We start from the raw sequence: 19,579 nt of genomic DNA on the forward strand, positions 1-19,579 counted from the left end.
GATGAAGTTTCATTTGGTAGATTCGGGTGTGTTGTGAAATTCAAGAATTCCATGAAAACGGTTGGAATCATTCGACCGGCGCTTTTGTTGGTTCGCTTTACAAAGGGCAAAACTCTGATTATTCAGACAGCTGAAAAGGATTCGAAGTTGAAATCCAAACAGTTATATCTTTAATTTATTATACTGTGTAACCCTCGTGCAAATGGCTTTCATATAATTAATATTCACCAGAATTTACTGCCACCTCGCGTACAGTCCATTTTAATATAACGTTATAAGAGTTTTACAAAAGGTGAAACTGGAAATCGCACTCGAGCTAGTCGATTCTACTTTGTGGAAAGAATCAGTGGGTATTCCGGATCTTTTTACTGTAACTCGAATGACCTCAATCCGGAGGAATTGAAGAATTAAGAAAAGAAATTTAATCAGAAAACGATGAGTATGTGTCAGTAGTAGAGTCAGGAATCCATGGTATACAAAACTAATTGAAACACGTAAACTTTAGTGTGACCAAAAATGGGAATAGATGTTCAGTCTTATACACTCATTATTTCAAAATTTTTATAAAATTTCTGATTAGATTATTTTCATTACATCATATTTTTCTTCACTTAAATCTTAAAATCGCTTTGAAGTTTGATCATCATCAGTTGTGAAGGATATATTGTGAGGATTATATTATAAATTACTTATTGAATTATGCAACAGTTATACTTTCTCAATAAGACTTTCGCGTCCCTTGAATACATTCATAAATTCATAAATTCTCTGTGAAAAAAAGAGGTTAGATTTCGATGAAATTTTATCACTCTTTTCCAGCAGGACAGGTTTGGTAAAAGAATAATAATAAGATCTACGTGGAAAACTTTTGGAATCGTTGCATGTATTTCTTACAACTGATCTTATTCAAAATACTCAGTTTTGAAGTTAGTTTTCAAAAATTTATTATTCATCCCTATCACTTTTTTATACATCAATTTTTGCAACGGTCAATAATACTGTTTCTAAACGTACAATAGTAACTATTGTTCGTCAAGATAACATAATAATTCACATAGAAATACGAGAAGTGAGTATTTCAGCACCTCAATTATACCTAAATTATTACATTTTATTGTAATTATGGATAAGCAATAAAGCAAACATTAATATCAAAAGTCTCCCCTCGTAGAGATCGCGAAAGATCCATGCAAAGATCACCTGACGAAGATCTCAGGTGTTCAGAGGGTTCGTTAATTTCATCAACTTACGTCACGTATTCATATTTCTTTGGAATGGATTCATATTATATCACCAGTTATTCGCAATTCACGTGTATTCGTGGCGTTCTTACAGCGATTGTCACGAGTTTCTGCAACGTGAGACCATTACGCAACGAAAAACGATCACGCAGAGCGATGTATAAAGTGACGATATGACGCGTTTGAAATGCGAATTCTTATGGCGTGCGTCACCGGTAAAAATTCTTCAACGCGATTGAAAAACTTTTTGAACAAGTCAAGTTTTAGGGTGATAGAGACGAAGAGAAAATTTCAGAGAAATACGTTTATGTATTAAAATATCGGACGTTTGCACAAAAACTGAGAAAAAGTTATAAGAAATAATGGTGTTGCTGAAATCAGTGAATATAACGGTTTAAGAGAAGTTCAGAGAATCTAAGATTAAAGAACAAGTAAGGCACTTGTCAGAATTATTGATTATCTTTAAATATAGGAGCACGGGGGGGGGGGGGCAAAAAGGGGTACCCTTACAATTTCATAAAAAATTTGCCTCTCACAATGTTTTTCAAATAATCGAAAATGACTTCTATAAACATAATTGAGCATTATTTTCAATTTTTTTAAATTTTCAAAATTTTTTTTTCTACTTTTACATCCAATAATTATGAGAAATGTTAACTTTTTTACTTAAATTACTTGTAAGGAAATTATATTTTCAGAATTTTTTTCAAACTTTTTTAGGGGATACCGCTCTTGCCCGCAAAAGGATTTTTTTCTTTTTCTCCGACATCTGAAAATCATTTTCATTTTCTTTGGTTATAATTAATAAAAAAAAAAGATACAGCGTATTTGAGTCCTCGAAAACTAAGTATTTCCTTGAGTGATCCCCCCATTCGGTTAATTATTTTTCTGCTGATCTTCACTTCATCAGGCGTAACTTTCCTGAATAGTATTTTCACAGACACTAATGCAATAAATTATAAGTTTAATCGGCGGATAATGAAATTTTTTAAAAGAAAGCTTAGAAAGCTAAATTCCAAGTGAGCATCAGAATTTATAAAAACAGGAGTTATCAGGTATCCATATTACATATGGCAAAACTAAATCGTTCAGACCATCCTGAAGCTGTTTATAAAGAATACAAAAAGGTCTGCGAATCGCAACTTTACTTTTCAGTACTTTGCTCTATCGTTACTTGAATTTTCGAAACTTTAAACCACCTGGCTTTCGACGACTCGAAACTTTGTTGTTTCGTGAAGGTTTGATTTCGCTACTTCAAGTTTTACCACCGAATAATTCAGAACTCAGCGCTTTCGGAACTTTTCAAATTCGGAACTTCATCCCCGCCTCGTTATACATCATATTTATACATATATCTACAAGACACTTATATATTACACATCCGTTCAAACTACACCACCAAGATTATTCGTATTACAGAAAATTACTAAACGTTCACAGAAATTTCAGCGCACGGTTAAAATGGTACCTTGTAACTGCTCGAAATGGGAATTGTCAAAGGAAAATATCGTTTTCAATTTTCTCCCACGGACATTGCCGGCTTCAATTTCATTAAAGTTTTTCCGAGCCCCAGTCTGCTTGCGTTTCCATATCCGGGCTCGGGGTCATCGCAATTCTTGGCTTACCATGTATAGAATGTCGGACTCGATTAAGCAATTAGGAATAACACTAAATTCAATGAATTGCGCGCCGACAGTTTAACCCTCCCAGCTTTTCGCTCAATTACACTTACAGAGCTGCTGTGTCTGAATCCAGACAGATTGTCAGTGGATGGCTGATCGTGATAATGGGAATGGTATTGTTAACTATGGAATTCCAGTTTTTCGCTGATTCCGAAAGTTACGATGAGCTTAGAAAGATGAAAGTTAGAATTTGGTTCCACAGTTGAAGGTATCAAATACAAGCGATCGATACCAAAAGGTTGGAACTTTTTTACGACATGTCCAGTATTGATACCTGATCAAAGAACAGCCAGTACCAATTGGAACTAGATCCAGGCCAAAAATAATTAATTCAGGCCCATCGACAATTGTTTTAACCACCTTTTCTGTGGTTTTTCAGGTACAAAGCTTACAAGGAGCGCATGCAAAGGATGTATGTAGTGCCGAGGTACGATCCTGTTTACGTAGAGCCCAATCTCAAGGAGTACGAGACTCAAGTATTGCAGATGAGTGTCCCGATCGATGACAACGACAGCTATAATGATCTACAGCTTGATTTTAGCAACAAGAATCACGCTTTTAGTCTCGACAACGTGAGCTACATAACAAAGGATCACGGAGGTAGTACCGGTGAGTTCACACGTTGTTGTTTCATTAATGTTTTTTTTTTTTTTTTTTCATAGTGTTATAGCCGGAAATGTCAGTTAAACGGACCATAAAGAGCGAGAGAAAGAGAGAGAAGTGCCAGGCATGGCAAACCATCGTAAATACGTCTGGCTGCTGTGCACTAATGTCACGTTTTCTGACTAGTTAATGATGGCCATGTTTTCCCTGGAATGGTATTTGTTGATATAGGCGATATTTTGACTTCCAACAATCGTGAACCAAGGCCCAAATCCTCGCGATTAGGATAAAATTCTGTCTTCAAGCATCGAAAGTCATTTTTTACGGCATGGGCATTGAAAAGTCCACTTTTTGTGGCAGTTTTCGTTTCGTAAAGTGACGCTTTATACGGCAGCGAACAAAGTTGAGGAATAAAGTCTTTATTCCGCAGTTTTGATGCGCAGTTCGAAGTGCGCATCCCAAACTGCCGAATAAAGTAGCTTCGTCGAACAGATCGCGACATAACCTCACTCTTCGTTTTGCTTTTCAATGCCCATACCGTAAAAAATATTGTATGTCGCATGCCCGTAAACCGTTTTTTGGCTCGGATAATTTCAGAAATCTTTATCCTTGCCAAAAAAAAAAAAAACAAGTGGTTTACGGGTATGCCACATAAATAGCTATTATTGGATACGACAATTCACTCGACACTAGAGCTTCCAAAAGTGTCCATTTTCCAAAACTTTGGTCACTATCTCTTCCATCATTTTCGTGACAACAAATGGCGTCTTCAAGTCTTCTATCGTTTGCGGTATTTTCTACTGGAATTGCTGATCTTCGAAGAGTAGCATTCGTTTTTCCTAAATTCACTCCGATTCACAGGGATCATACCTTTCAAAATCCTGAGTGCGTCGCACTTTTTTTTCGGTGTGCAAGTGTTTCTAAATTATCACAATTATATTGCATCGGCATAAGATCCAAAATCGATCTTTATATTTTTATACATTTGTGTTGAGGTTTTACTGGATGGATATTTCTAACCAAAAGTGAATATCGGTGAAAATATTTAACACTTCGCGATGAGATAAGAATCTGAAAAAAAATCAATCATAAACAAGTTGATAAGATAATTCGTTTTGAATAATAATCATGCCAAAAAGTTGGTAATAAATTGTTTAATCAGAAATAGGTGTAACAAATCTCTAGTGACATTTTTTTCAATTTAATAGAAAACGAATTTTTTCGAATTTTCGCCGATTTTGAATAATTCCGTTTTCCAAAGTTTTTTAACGCTCCATTTACGAAACTATTGAAATGAAACTAGTCGTTTCATGACTCTAAAACTTCTTGGGTGTAATGTATAACCATAAACAAAAATCTATTCAAAAATTTAGGACTTATGATCAATTTTAAAAAATTGGAAAAATTCCCAAAACCGGTTTTCTCAAAATCGCCGAAAATTCCCCCCAAAAAAATCATAGATATTCAGAAAAATTAATAAATTCATTTTATATGAAATAAAAGAAATTCACCAAAGACTCACTTTCGGTGGGGAATATTCGTCCAATAAAACCTTAATGAGGTCAGAACCATGTGAAAGTACACATTCAAGTGTGAAGAAATGTTAAAATATAAAAAATTATTTGACTGCGGAATTTTTCATCTTATGTATGGTATTCATACTGCAATACCGAGTCTTTACCACCGCGAATAATTACCCGCAGGACAGTAAGGCGGGGTGAGAAAAAACCCTGCGTGAATTTAAATTTCCCGCCATTAAAGAACAGCTTTTTCTAATTCTAGTTACTAATTTTTTACCATTGCCTCGGAACTTACGCAAAAAGTTTTTTGGCCCACGTTATACTTTATAAAATACTAATAAAACGAGACCCTACAGGACCCTTAACGATATGATGTACCCGAGAGATAAAATTTACAATATTGGGGCTTAGTTTCAACCCCCGTTATCAGAATGGTTAAAAAAAAAATAGCGTTACCGTTCCAGGATTAACCATGTAGGGGAGGGTGGGGCAAGGTGGGCCCCTTAGGAAAATAATTCCTAAAACCAGAATAAAATGTTTAGTTTTCATACGAACAATTATCTTAAAATATTATCTAGCTTTCTGGAGAAAAATCAATCATAAATTCAAGTTCAGAAAATTATTTGACTTTGACGAGTTGAGCGTAAGCGCCGCAACTTCAAACGCTTCGCGATATGAAGTGTGCAACTTACTCGAGTAAATGATTTCCGAATAATTAACATTCAATAAAAGGTTCATGTGGTTAATTTTATTCCTTGTTATTTAAAAAATTTCAGGATGCCCACTTTGCCCCAGAATTTTTTTAAGATATCAAAAATTTTAAGGTGCCCACTTTGCTCCACCCTCTTCAATTCCTAACCATCCATGTACAAACGCAAGACTGTCTTACCGATAAATTATTTAGTTTAAAAATTTTTCTCTTCTCTTCCAAAGGTCAGCAAAGTCCGGTGAGCTCGGAGGCAGCAACGACAGCGCGAGCCTCCAGCATAGCTGGAAACCATGGCGAATCCAACGCCCAATCGTTGCGTCGCAACACCCTTGGAAGAAAAAACGTGAACCTGAATAACATGAACAATATGAACAATATGAACAATATGAACACGCTGAATAGTCACAGTAACTTGAGCCACGACACGCCGGTGCTCAACCCGCTTTACAGCCACGGCGATGACCTGCTCAACCCGAGTTCGTCGAACGACAACGTCACGTTTCGGGAAAGAAAGGACTATTCCCATTTGGGATTCACTTATCTGGGTGACCAAAGCCCCGTGGAAACTACGACCGAGTTGTAGTGAGCCATCGCGATGAAAATCCCGAGAGAAAACGGCCACAAACGTTGATGATATGGACGCTGATTCCATTTGGCGTCCAACGAGGAAACGCGGCGAAGCCAAGAAGATTCGCTTTGATCGTATCAAGTTCCTTGAGAATCGAAAAGTTTGCGACAAAAGGATTCGCGACGATTGATGACAATTGATGAAAGACAACACCGTAAGCGGTTGTTGCAAGCGTGTAAATTACTAAGTGTTAGATTGACATCATTGGCATGGACATTATTTTGGAAGTGTGACACTCGTTAGATCGCGAAGTGGATTATATGATCGGATAAATAAATTGGACCGAACTTAAGTGTCGAAGATAACATGGACGGAGAACGACGTCGTCATCGCGATAATACTTATATGACTGTAAAGTGTACTTAACTACTATTATACGTTTTTTTATCCACTCCAGAAAGTGATGCACTTGTGTAATACACACAGCTGGGGATTTTGTTTTTGTTTGTTGCTATTTTATTATTGAAAATATTGTAAAAATAATTGATCGAGTAATTGTTTATACAGCGAATGTGTGTATGCTGATGTTGGACGGAAATCTTTTTTTTTATTGTTATTAGTTTTATTCTTTGTCCCTTTTAAAATATCGTAGGTATATATACATATATATATATATTGTAGATCCATTCGCCTTTCATCGGAAATAGTAATATTATATTGTATATTAATAACGCATTACTAACGAGAGGTTAAAAGTGAGACGATAAATCGCATTAGTTTGATACTTACTTAACTGAAACCGAAAAATTCTTTACGTACATTTATGATATCCATCAGTAGTCAATAACCGTCCATTAAGTTAGGATTTAAGTTATGTGTGTACATCATTATATGTATACAATGAAAGTAAGTGGAATCGTTACGTAGTAATTGAATACTTTGAGCATTATAACTGCTGACCTAGTAATGTAACATGTATTTGGGACTTGTCACGTAAACTGGGCCACCTCCAGTCCTCAATTTTTTTATCCTTCCAGGGACTTGTTACACTATGTAAGAGTATCGTAACTGATTTCTTTCAAGAATTTTCGTATCCGCGTTCCTGAGTTACCAAAAGTCAAAATTTGTCTTTTTACGATATCCAAAATTTTTTTCTCTATGTTATCTCGGAATTGGATCGTCGTATCAACGCAAACAAGTGCAACGAATGCGATAAAGAATATAAAAATTTATCAAAATCCTGCAGTTTGACGATATTTTGGTGCATCTTTTTTTTGTTTCAAAAATTTGAATTCAAGCAAAATTCATCGACCATCTTGTTTGTGTGATATGACGTCCTACGTCCAGAAAATATCGGTAAAAAATTCTCGAATATCCCACACCGCCAAATTTGGACTCTTGAGAAATCAGGATTGAAGACTCGAAAAAATTTGGAAGAAATCAAACAAGCTACACTTATATAGTGTAAAAAAAACCTGTCATTTTCAGCTTCGTTTATGCTTCGAGTTTTATTATTATTATTATAATTGTTTTTTTTTCTTTTAATATTCATCAAAATTCCGATTACTCCTATATCGTTGTAACAACAAATTATGCGACATTTGAAGCAGATCACCCACGAATCCTGCGAGAATTATATTTTTCTCATCTTTTTTTCCCATTGCAGGTGAAACTGGTGTGTATCTGATGATAATGGATATTGATAAACTCGCGTATAGGCCATACATAAGTCATCGAAATTCTATGATACTTGTCAAAAGTTTTTTACGTGCCTTTTGAAATCGATAGTTCTCTAGTCACATGACTGATCGATTTTCAAGAAAAAAAAAATGGAAGCTAAAACGACGTGGTATGCGTTTTTATTTTGTCATTTATACGTAGGAATTTGAGGTTCGATATAACGAGCAAACTAAAAATATTTCATTCTCGTTTCAGCGTGCCTAATTCTCACTAGTTCTCTTAGTTCTTTTCGGGATTCAGACTGAAAATGATGCGCAGCAATGTCAAATATTTTAAATCTCTGTCGCTTATAAAATTTCAGACGACAGCCTTGCTTAGAAAAAAAATTTTCCAAACTGTAGTCTTCTCTAGTTTCAGCAGGTTGAACATCGATTATTCGATTAATTTAAACTTCCGAATCTTTACATCTTCCGGCACAAAATTTCATTTGAAAAACAGTAAGTACAACACTTGACATTACTGAGCGCGATTTTGGGCTCAAATTGAAAAACCGACAACTCTCAAACTCATTAATGCGAGCATGAGCTGCGTAATAGTCGAAATATCGCCGTTGAACTTTATCAGCTGCAGGTCGACAGCATAATATTATATTTAATTGAATGAAACGGAGAAATTATTGTAAAAATTTGTTAATATTATTAATAAAAAAAAAACATTATATTTACCTAAATAATAGAAATTCAAAATCAAAACCATCCTACTTGACTCTTAATCTCGATCATTCCTTGATCCACGCGCCTGCGCCTGTCGCGCATCACTTGTTAACTTTACATCCTGTTCCCACGGTTGAATGAAGAGGTGAAATTTTGCAAACAAAAAAAAAAAAAAAGCTGCCATTCGCGTGGTTGAATCTTAGCTTTGAACATATTTGAGCGACGGCTACTGTGCTGTTTGTTGTGATATGAATCGTCGTAACTTTGGAAATTTAATTCAAACTTCTAACGGTAGATGAGAGCCAACTTTAAGTGTATTTTCTTGTCTTTCGGTTTTCGTAAAAACATCGCTGATCTCTTCTATTTTTCTACAATTTCTATTTTTCAAGTTTGCTGACTTCTTCGGTTACCATTATTGCTTAGAATGAACGATACACATTTTCGCGTGAACATAAAATAACACATTATTCCGATGAATTCGTCGAGAGAACTTTCTAAGAATGCAAAAAACACTACCAAGTTCGTTCAACAAGCGAATTCAACTTTGTCGTAGTTTCAATATTACTGCCTAAGATCGTAGACAGCACCTATCACTCTTATCTAGAACTAATAGACGTCAACCATACTGATATCAAAAATACTTCATTTATGACTTTACCTCTTAACAAAAACCTGAAACTGCATCAACCAAAAACAATGTTAGAATATAATTTGAAATCAATCAGAGAAAAAGATACTCAAATCATAAACGGAATAATACATGTAAAAAAAAAAAAAAAAATGATGCAGATAAACTAAATCGAAGTAAAAAAAAAAAAAAAAAAGACAAAACACGTGACGATTGAGTGACTGCTACCATTGATAGCAAACCACCGCTCGGGTAAGAGAGAGAAAAATGATTATACGATCGATGAAAAGGGTGGTATGGAGAGTGATTGGCAGGGGTTAGCGTGGTCGCCTAGACGCAATGTGGGGATTGAGAATCGCGAGGAGCTTCGAGCATAGTCACCCCTGTGCGGATGCAGGGTGGAGGAGAAAAGCGGCTCTCAGAGATGAAATGAGGGCGTCGGCGCCGCGCGCCGGGATTTCCTCGACGCAGCCGCGTCTGGACCACCGTGGCGTAGAACTCCGGTTCACCATAGTCCGCAAACAACTGGCCAGATGACATCCGCTTGGAAGCGCAGTTTACCGCTGGACGTTAACGAGCTAGTGCAACGGTGATGACGGACGTCCAGTTCTTCGTCGGCTGCATCGTGTTCGGTACGTGAAATTCGAGAGTGTCTAAGAGTAAGTCTGAGCTGGTTAGAGTACTCGGAGCAACGGCCATTGGGGTCTCGAGAGCTTGCACGAAATCGCCGGAGTTCAAGGCAGGTCGTCGTGTTCATGGAAAGGAAGTATTCGCGCGTTCCTCGGACTTCGTGACGGGATTATTGCAGGTGAAACCTTGGGGATCAGGTTAGCGAATCAGGACAAAGTGATTCATTGTCAGCTAAAGTCAACCACCTGTGAACCCGGTGAGCTTGGCGTCCGGCCAAGATCAGGGAAATGGACAAGATTCGGCTTGGGCGTGTGACTTAATTTTTTTTAAGTACTACTGATCGTGAAGACGATTTGGTACAGGCTTATGGTGAACGGGAGGCTTTGGGCTACTCGCTTTTCGATCGCTGCACGCAGTGCTTACGTCTTTTCTCCTAAGCACAAGGACAGAATTCTAGTAACGATCGATGCACACTTTGTATATTAAAGAATGAATTGTGAAGGGATTGACACGTGAGAGTTTTTTACGCAGCGTTTTATTTTTGGCGATTCGCGTTGTTAGCAATAAAATCTGACTGGTAATCACGTTAGGAATTTCTAGTACCTAATACTTATAAAAAATCCTGTCTACTGAGATATTTTAAACAAAATTCTGGGACAGTGTTTCACTGAAATTATTCGTGCGATACAAAAAGAGGTTAAACGTTTTGTGTTGACGTATGTAGTGCATGATGAAGAAATTAACCAAGTCTGATACAGGATATCCACAATTCAGTCACATCGGTCCTTGGTATCTGGAATTCTTATAGGGATCACCATTTTCGATAATTATAAAACAACTTTATTTTACTGATGAGATAAAAGTTTAAAAAGTTCGAAGCGATGTGAATTTTAAGAAGAATATTGTCATTGTTTTAGCTTATCGTATATTCTGCGACGATCAATCGTTGTTACTGGAAGTTCTAGAGTGTGATACATTCATAAACATATTTGTCCTCTTTTCTTGCGTCTTAACGGTGCCATTTTTGAGAATCTTACAGTTTTAGAAATCTAACGAGCCTTTGGTAAATCAATAACCCATTCAAGTGTGCAAGTCTTTTGATTGAAAGTTTGTTCCGAACGTGTCACGCGTAATAATTTCAGTTAAGCTGCCAAGTTCATCTTTGCGTTCCAACTATAATGCATTTGACCAGAAAATTATTGACCCTAAAACGATAGATATCAGAAACTACATTCCAAACTAGTTTTTTATAATATTTATTTATTGATGTGTCCCCTGTAATTTATAAGTGTCGATAATTAATAATGCGAATAATGCCATTTGAGTGTATCTTTGATCTAATTCTATTTTAATTAATGTCATATAAGTTAACTCGCAGAAGAAGATTGTGGCTAATTTTTTTGTAAGAGAAAATTATGTGAAGTAGTTTTAAAAACCATAACTATCCTGCAGGTCGAAAGACAACAGAGTGTTTCTCCATAATTTTCTCCTTAAAATATTGTAAGATCCTTAGCTAAGAGTTCATCTCGTCGTTTAAAATTTATCTATTATTCGCTAGATGTTTTGAGATTTGCATTATTCCTGATTCAATGAATCTCGCCTACGAAGTCAGAGGAGTTCGTAAATATTAATAATTGCAATTTACCCGGGGATTTGACCCATTTTTCGAATTCGGAAAGTCAGACACGTTTATTCCCTCGGTACTTCTGGAGTTCGACTGACCCTGAAAATCTATCAGTGTGAACAACTCGTGCAAAATAATCAGTTTGCTCTCTAACCCAGGAATCAACCTGTTGGTTATATTCAAACCGTAATTTAATTACAAAACATTTGAAATGAATATGGAACCGAAACTGTTCGAGTATACGTGTTCCGCATAAATTATAGTATTTTATGTAAGTATATTCTAAGTTTCAACGTTGGTGTACAAACACTCTGCGAAGTTGCTGAGTGACTCTCCGCTTTATGCTTATTGTTAGTAAATTACGAAAATATTTCTTACAACGATTAACGAGCCAAATTATATGCTCTAGTTTACCGAAAATACGACTAACAATAAATTAGGTAATAGATGGGAAATAGGAAACTTTTCATCAACTTACATTTTATTGTACAGTGTGAAAACAAAAAAAAAAAAAATCTTTTGAAATAGAAACTCATGAGTACTTGGTGCACGAGAAAATATTTTTTCAATAATAAGCGTCATAACTGTATTTTACGTAGAATTTTGAGATTCATGAATTTTTAGCAAAAGAATTAATTTTGTAATTTCATTTGCGACTTAATTTAAAAGGACTTCATTTAAAGAAGTAATAGTGGATGCAGAGATTGAATCACCAGTAAAAACAATCAGGTATTTAGGTATACATAGTTCATTTTATGAATTCTAACACTGCGCAAGTACACGTGCTTAAACTATAAAAGATTTTTATCACTCATAGCGAAGAGATTAGCCTTATTCGTCGGCACATATTATGGGAAATTCTTGCTGGTAATATTCGGCGTAATTTGTTTTGGTGGAAAAAAGTACAGAGTAATATGATGCCTATTACCCTGATTAGAAAAGTTGGGACCATTAGGTATATGATGACTAATGTATTGGATTGAGGCTAAATTTGGGTTTAGACGTTCGATAGAAAGTAATTAGTTGGAAATAGTTTGAGGACGTAAGCGCAAAATCGATGTTTTTTATTTATTCCATTACGAGATAGTCGCAAATCGAGTATTTAGCAAATTAATACAAGGGTAGCTTAAGATGATCCCGTGAAACATGTGAAAATGAAAATTTCAAAATCATGAACCATCGCTTAAATATCGACGGTTAATTTGAAACCGCTTGAAAAATTTGCAAAATTAAAATAAATTCGTTTGATTTCATTCCATTGCGACTCATTTTCTTGAGAAGATTATTCTCTATATAATTTCGTTAAGACACTTTTTTCCATCACATTAGAATCGATACTTTCAAATTCTTTCAACATTACGTTGGTGTCGATTTTGATTAAAAAATAGTAATATAGAATTTTCTATTGACAAAAAAACAACTATTTCAGTAAATTTATACAGAACAGTTTTCCCAGTGAAATAAGCCATCGTAAAGTCTGATTAAACGAATTTACCAGACTTTTAACTATTTCGCAGCGATGAAAATAAAAAATCGACATCACAGCTCGCGTTCACAACTAAAAAACATCGTAGCTTACGATTACATAAATTTAATGATCTCCAAATGATCGATCATAATCAAATTAACAAAAAGGTATTAGATTAATCAATGTAAAATGGAAGAAATACACAATTATCATGACAGCGTTTTTTTTTTCAAAAAATGAAATGAACAAAAAAAATCATCGCATTTTTCAAAAAATTCTGTAACCTAAGAGATGAAGTTTTTTCTCCATTACTTCCTACTCTCTTGTTTCCAAGAAAAAAGAGAATTGAGCAAGTTATTATAATCACTCCGTTAATTCAAAATTGATTTTCACTAGATCTTTCCTTCCTATGATGTAAAAAATCATTTTCGAATGTACTTCTGGGGGCGTGCGTTTATTACATTTGCTGGTAATTAACGCACTACGACTCTTACAATAAGTAACAGATATTTCGTCAGTGTCATATTGACCACTGAATAAATAATTATAACTGCCCGTAATATTAAAAGCTCGATGTTTGCAGATTGATGACTGGATTTCCACGGAGAAATACACGGCATGAAGTATCTAAAGGTCGCCTTGTTCATCTTCAACCTTTTAATATGGGTAATTATTCAAGTATTGGACAATTTTTTGCCAATGCATCAACTTTTCTACATCGTAGAGCTGAAATTCAGAAGAATTTTTGAGCTGTTGTAAGGCTACGAGGTTTATCATCTCTCGCGTCATAGAACTTGTGGCAAATATTGAATTATTTGATCACGTATCACAGAAATGCATCAGCTACGTAATAACAATGAATAGAACGTTTCAAAGTCCAAATGGGAAATGGTTTCAGTTTGACGTGACGTTTTAACCACGCTTGCTAATGGGTTTGCGTTGTACGATACACTCAATTAATTGTTCAGATTCATTGGACGTAACTGAATATTCTCTCTCACTAGTAAACATTTCAGTAGCAGATTACCGTCCGAAAAAACCATGTTATTAAATTTTAATGAAATCCTAAATCCCTAGATAAAATTTTCGAAATCAGTGGAACCTTGCAAAAACAATTGGAAGAGAAAAACAAGTCCTTAAGACAACGCGAAAAAATTACCAAGTTTTTCGAAAACCATAAAATTATCATTCATCTACTCCGGTGAATGGTTAACTTTTTCTGACCGTGGAATATCTAGCAATTAAGTTAATGAATTGTTTCATTCGCACTGTTTGCTCATGTTCCAGTAACCCTGGAAGCCAATTATAAATATTATAACCATGTGAACTTTTTATGCATTAGTTGGCCGGCTGTACGGTCCTCGTAATGGGTGTTTGGCTCTTGTTGGGACCAAGCAACGACCATCTCTTCAACCTTTTCGTCCCTGATGTGACACCGCACGTGACCATTCATATGGTTGCCTACATTCTTCTTGGTCTCGGTATCACCGTCGTCACAGTTAGCTTCTGCGGATGTCGTGTTTCGTTTCACGAGAGCCAATGCATACTGGCAATCGTAAGTGATTAGTATAATCATTCAATCAACGGTACGGACAATTTCGAACACGCTATTCTTCATTTACCTAATGGAAACACTTCTTTGACCGAGTGGAAGGAACTGCACTTTCATCCTGCGGATGTATAATGACACTTGGACAATTTACTACGACTCTCATTTACGTTACCTTGTTTTTATTTTGAGCATCGGGGGCTGTTGGAAGATGGCTTGGTCTTAAAATTAATTTTTTTTTTTCAAACTATAAATTTTCAGTCGATAGTAATAACGTCCTCTAAGAAACTACTCAACCCAAAGATGATCAAATCATCAATCTGGTAATTCTGAAATTGTCCGTAGTACATGAGCGTCCTGATCGCTCTGATAGTGATTGAACTGGTGATAGCTGCGTTGGGTGGACTGATGATATTCCGCGTGCTTTCCGGACTGGAGAAGAGACTTGGCGAACGCCTTTCTGACCACTATGGCTACAACTCGAACAGCGACATCTCGTTCAGTCGCAGTCTCGACTTTGCACAGTATAAGGTAATCGCGCAGCTTCCACATCGTTACGGAAAATTAATCACCCATTACACAAGCTCGATAGTTCTGCCTTAATTAGGGTGTCTAACTAGTTTAGCAATTCAGTTTATCCGTCTAATTTCTGGATCAAAATATCAAAGTACAATCAGTTCGAGCAAGCTTCTTCACTGCAATTATTTGCGATACCGAATGACGAGAAATAATGTTATTTTCAAGCGACGTATCGATTCGTTATTTTCAGAAACTGAAACCTGTTTGACTGTTCACATTGCAAGTAACATATTATAGTAAATATCAGTTCGTCAAATGCTAGATCAAGGCCGTCGGTTAGTGGTTACATTGTACATTTGTTAACCACCGATTAGTCCATTAAAATTATTTTCCATTTGTGAACTTTTGTACATTAACACCATACCTTAACTTACCTTTGATTTTTTGCAGTTTAATTGCTGTGGAATCCACAGTGATGAAGACTACAACGACACAGCATGGTGGAAATATATCCAAGAATCTCAAAGCAAGCGGCAACACGTCCCTTTGACGTGTTGTGTGCAGAACATTGAGGTACGTCCAGTGTTGATGATTATTCACTTTGAACCAGGGGTAGAGTCAAGGGCCAGTCCTTTTGACGTGTTGTGTGCTTAAGAACATCGAGGCATGTTCAAGGGTTGATAATTTTTCACTTTGAACCAGGGATACACAGCTGGATTAATATCCCAGTTGTTATAACCAAATAAAAGGATGAAGCTCGGGATAGATAGAAACTGTTTATTTAGACTATATTTACGTTGAAATCACCTACGCGTTGTGCTATTGACATTGAAAGTAATTACTAACAAGTACTCGATGCTCGTCCTCAACTCTAATTTCGAAGCAATGCTTCACTGTACGTTTGTAAATATTCGAACGTGTTTAATGTTGATCTTGAGCCATAAATAAAAAAATTTGTAATTTGTTTAGCCTGAAAACGCTGGAAGTCCAATCAGCGTGGTGTCCAGAGTGTTTCACAGAAACGTGAGTCAAAGTGAATTTAGTAACTATCTTGATCAGCCATTCATCGATCTAGCTAGTTGTGGCTCTATCTATGTTGAACAATGTAACTAGATTGGACTATTTTTTTTCAAAATCTGTCAGGATGACGAGCCGTGGGTTCATCCTCAACCAAAAGACGAGCAGTCGTGTCAAATTCCAGATCCAGAAGGTCATGCTAACTACAGAAATAAAGAGGTAATTTTCAGTGTTACTTATGACGTGTCTGAAAATTTAACTATTCAACAGAAAGCAATTCTCTCGCTAATAATTATTAACTGGGCATAATAGCTCTGTAGAAAAATGAATGTGAAAGTACTATCAAGGTAGCATGTGTCTCAACTTGTCACAAGAATTTCATTTTATTAATGATTGATTCCATTATTATGATGTGGATGTGGATATCTGTAAACTGTATATGAATATGCAAGTATCTAAGTTGGGAATCTAGTGCCTTCCCATGTATGCTAGACGACCAGATCTCTTATAGATACAACTTTCTCAAGTTCCAGATAAACATTGCTTAACAAGTTCAAAATTGACTTTCCATACAGGGCTGCCTTAATAAAATTATCGCCTGGCTTCAATTTCAAAGCTTCACCCTTGTGTTCCTGGCCATGGCCATGGCTGGTATTCAAGTAAGTACCTGTAATCACTTACTATATTATATCCAACGAAGGGATTATTCATTCTACTATACGATTTTTTAACCTCTATATATTTCAATAATAAGTCAGACTTAACATTTTTCATAATTATATGATACAAAAAGTGTTCCATATTCTTCCAAGATGTCTGTTTTTCACTATCGCTTCGCTTCCACAAGACTACTGTTTAATTGAAAACTGTTCTTTCAACCTTTTGTGATGCTCAATTTTAAGCACGACTTGTAAACAGGATCTCTGCAGGTGATTATCACTGTATTTTCACATGTTTCAGACATTCGGTATCATCACCTCTGCCTTTCTCTGCCGCACTCTCAGAGATATGGACATAGATTGAATGTGACTTGATAGCCGACCGTTGCCCATTCGTAGCGTCGAAAATCTGATGGAGTAGACCAGATAAATCGGCTTGCATATAAACTCAGTCAAAAAAGTGTCTCGTGTGATGATAACGCGTCTCGATGCAGGCAAAACCTACGTTTACTGCTATCATTAAACACGTTAACAGAACGAACGAATTACGTCCTTGTGCTATTCAAGTATGTCGATAAGTCGTTGAACGTTACTTCAAACAATGATAAGAAATACTTATATGCTGCGTTCACGCAGCGATTAACTAGAATGGTCAGTGCCACGGTCTTGTATACAGGTGGTGGAGCCCATTCCTTGGTTATGGAGGGTAGTCGTAAAATAAGAAGTATCTCATATGGGTTTCCAACTGAAAAAGTGTCCATGAAACGCAGGAAATAGTGGTTTAACCTGTCGCCAGAATGGCACTCATAAGCAATAAGTCTTCGATCTGATTGGTGCTTTGTGAAACTTTTGCTACAGCAACGCCATATTAATTCCACTCTATTTTATGGACACTTTTTATACACGTAAATAGTCCTGGACAGTTTTTGGACGCCCCGAACATCGAAAATTGAGCGAAGTTTCCGAACCTGTATACAAGACTTTTATAAAATAATGAATATTACGTGAACCGCAGATTTAAATTCGACTAGCGTTGTTCTTGCTGTTAGTAGAGTCGCAGAGTATTAGGACCTGAACGTCAGAAGGAAAAAAAACTAACAACACAAAACGATTATTGAAACCGCATTCGGAGCTTCATTTCATTGTATCCTAGCTGGTTACGACTCGGAATTGTTTATAGACCCACACGTGAATGCGGAACGTGTTATAATATAAACTTGTTCTGTTTGTGACATGATTCAACGTCTACATATTTTAAATTAAAACGCATGTGGCCTTGTTGCACTTAAGGATTGATCATTACGCATTGGAGCGTACAATTCATTTAATTGATAATTAACTGATCTCTGAATTTTTACGCCAGGGACAAATTTATTCTTCTACCATTTGACATAATCTTATTAACTCACACGTAAACCGATCAGAAAATTGTTCACTCGTACGGTGAATAACATGGAAAAAGAGGCGCAAATTGTTTAAAATATTTCGCAGTAGATGAGAATTCGAAATCCTAATAAATGAAACACATCGACTCTTGGAAAATTTGCGAGTTATCTTGATTGTAAGTTGAATTTTCTTTTGGAACGAATTCCAACCGTTCAGAATGTAACAAAATGGTACTATTTTATAGAGTCAATTGTAAAGCTTGGAACCGAAGGCATAAGTCCAATGTGATTTCATCGATAAGTGGTATACAAGTAATAGTTGTAGGATATACCGTGATTTTATGAAGAGTGCGATTGGTTAGTCATACGTCTATATTAACGTTACATTTGTGTAAACTATCTCTATACATCATAGACATACATATGTAATAGAACGTATAGCATCGATTCTAATATGTCTCTGTGCTGTACATCGATCCTGATGATGTTTGAATGTTTTTTTGATATTTATTTTGCGCCTTTGTTTAATTTCACAAAAGTCTGGGTCTGAGCGACCTGTTGACAAAAAATCGATTCCGATGCAACTACAAGATATAAAATTTGGAATTGCGTTTAAAGAATGTTTTAAAATACAGTCAGTACAAGTAAACCGTGTCACCCCGAAATCTATCCGTGCCATCAATGACCGAAAATATTATACTTCAAGCAATGATTATTTTTCCACACCGACAGGTACATGAGATTTTTTAGCCGCTTTTTCCATACTGAACACTCGTCACTATATTGTGGTTGAATCGCCGCATAAACGTATATTTACCGTGTGTATATAACCGCTAATAAATGTTACGAGCAATTCCTCTGAACGAAGTGAGAAAATACTACTTCAGTTTGACGTTATCTGTCCATGTAAAGAATGTAATCGTGCCCGGGTAAATTGAAAATGTCCTGAGAAAAGTTATAAGTATACACGCGTCAGGCTATGTTTAATAATATTATACAAATCTCTATTGTATGTATATATATATAAATAACATTCACGTTGTATATTTACGGTGAATTCGTTACATACCGTATAAGAAATTGTTTGCACATAGATATATTAAGTAAAGAGATATACTAAGTATATGTTTGTTAGTTGTCAGGAGAAACGCTAAATAATTGTCGACGTGAAAATAAGCCTCTGTTGTATACATGCCGAAAGGAAAAGAGGTGAAATTTAGTTCACTGAGTGACCGACTGCGCATGCGCAAAACAAGTAAAATCTATTGGTCGCAGAGATCATGCCGCGGAAATATTTTCGTCTACAAGGCAGGCCGGCCAACTTATTCTTAGTCAAAACGTTGAATGAGCTGCTAAACTCTCCCGCGTCAAGTGGTGGATCGAG

At 36.0% G+C, this 19,579-nt stretch overlaps 2 protein-coding genes across 3 annotated transcripts in view; both read left to right on the plus strand.

Annotated features, from left to right (window-relative positions):
- LOC124409867 (cadherin-99C) overlaps window positions 1–6,950 on the plus strand; it is a 108,504-nt gene extending 101,554 nt beyond the window's left edge. For both annotated transcript variants that reach the window (XM_046887786.1, XM_046887796.1), the window contains exons 21-22: window positions 3,303–3,532; window positions 5,980–6,950. In XM_046887786.1, the coding sequence (XP_046743742.1) occupies window positions 3,303–3,532; window positions 5,980–6,338 (589 nt within the window). In that variant the 3' untranslated portion in view covers window positions 6,339–6,950. The remainder of the gene's footprint in view (window positions 1–3,302; window positions 3,533–5,979) is intronic.
- Window positions 6,951–9,751: 2,801 nt separating this feature from the next.
- LOC124409899 (tetraspanin-9-like) lies at window positions 9,752–17,866 on the plus strand. The gene is made up of 9 exons (XM_046887852.1): window positions 9,752–9,976; window positions 13,650–13,732; window positions 14,409–14,621; window positions 14,961–15,146; window positions 15,585–15,707; window positions 16,104–16,157; window positions 16,278–16,370; window positions 16,727–16,810; window positions 17,112–17,866. Exons 2-9 carry the CDS (start codon window positions 13,685–13,687, stop codon window positions 17,172–17,174), a joined length of 864 nt encoding a protein of 287 aa, XP_046743808.1. The 5' UTR covers window positions 9,752–9,976; window positions 13,650–13,684; the 3' UTR covers window positions 17,175–17,866.
- The last annotated feature ends 1,713 nt before the right edge of the window (window positions 17,867–19,579 follow it).

The sequence above is a fragment of the Diprion similis genome, chromosome 1, assembly GCF_021155765.1.
Source record: "Diprion similis isolate iyDipSimi1 chromosome 1, iyDipSimi1.1, whole genome shotgun sequence".
NCBI classification, from domain to species: Eukaryota; Metazoa; Arthropoda; class Insecta; order Hymenoptera; family Diprionidae; genus Diprion; species Diprion similis.

Coding starts and splice junctions, on each gene's coding strand:
- LOC124409899 (XM_046887852.1), top strand. CDS start 13,685: ATGAAGTATCTAAAGGTCGCCTTGTTCATCTTCAACCTTTTAATATGG. Junction 14,622..14,960: donor GCCAATGCATACTGGCAATC/GTAAGTGATTAG, acceptor AATTGTCCGTAG/TACATGAGCGTCCTGATCGC. Junction 16,811..17,111: donor TGGCCATGGCTGGTATTCAA/GTAAGTACCTGT, acceptor CACATGTTTCAG/ACATTCGGTATCATCACCTC.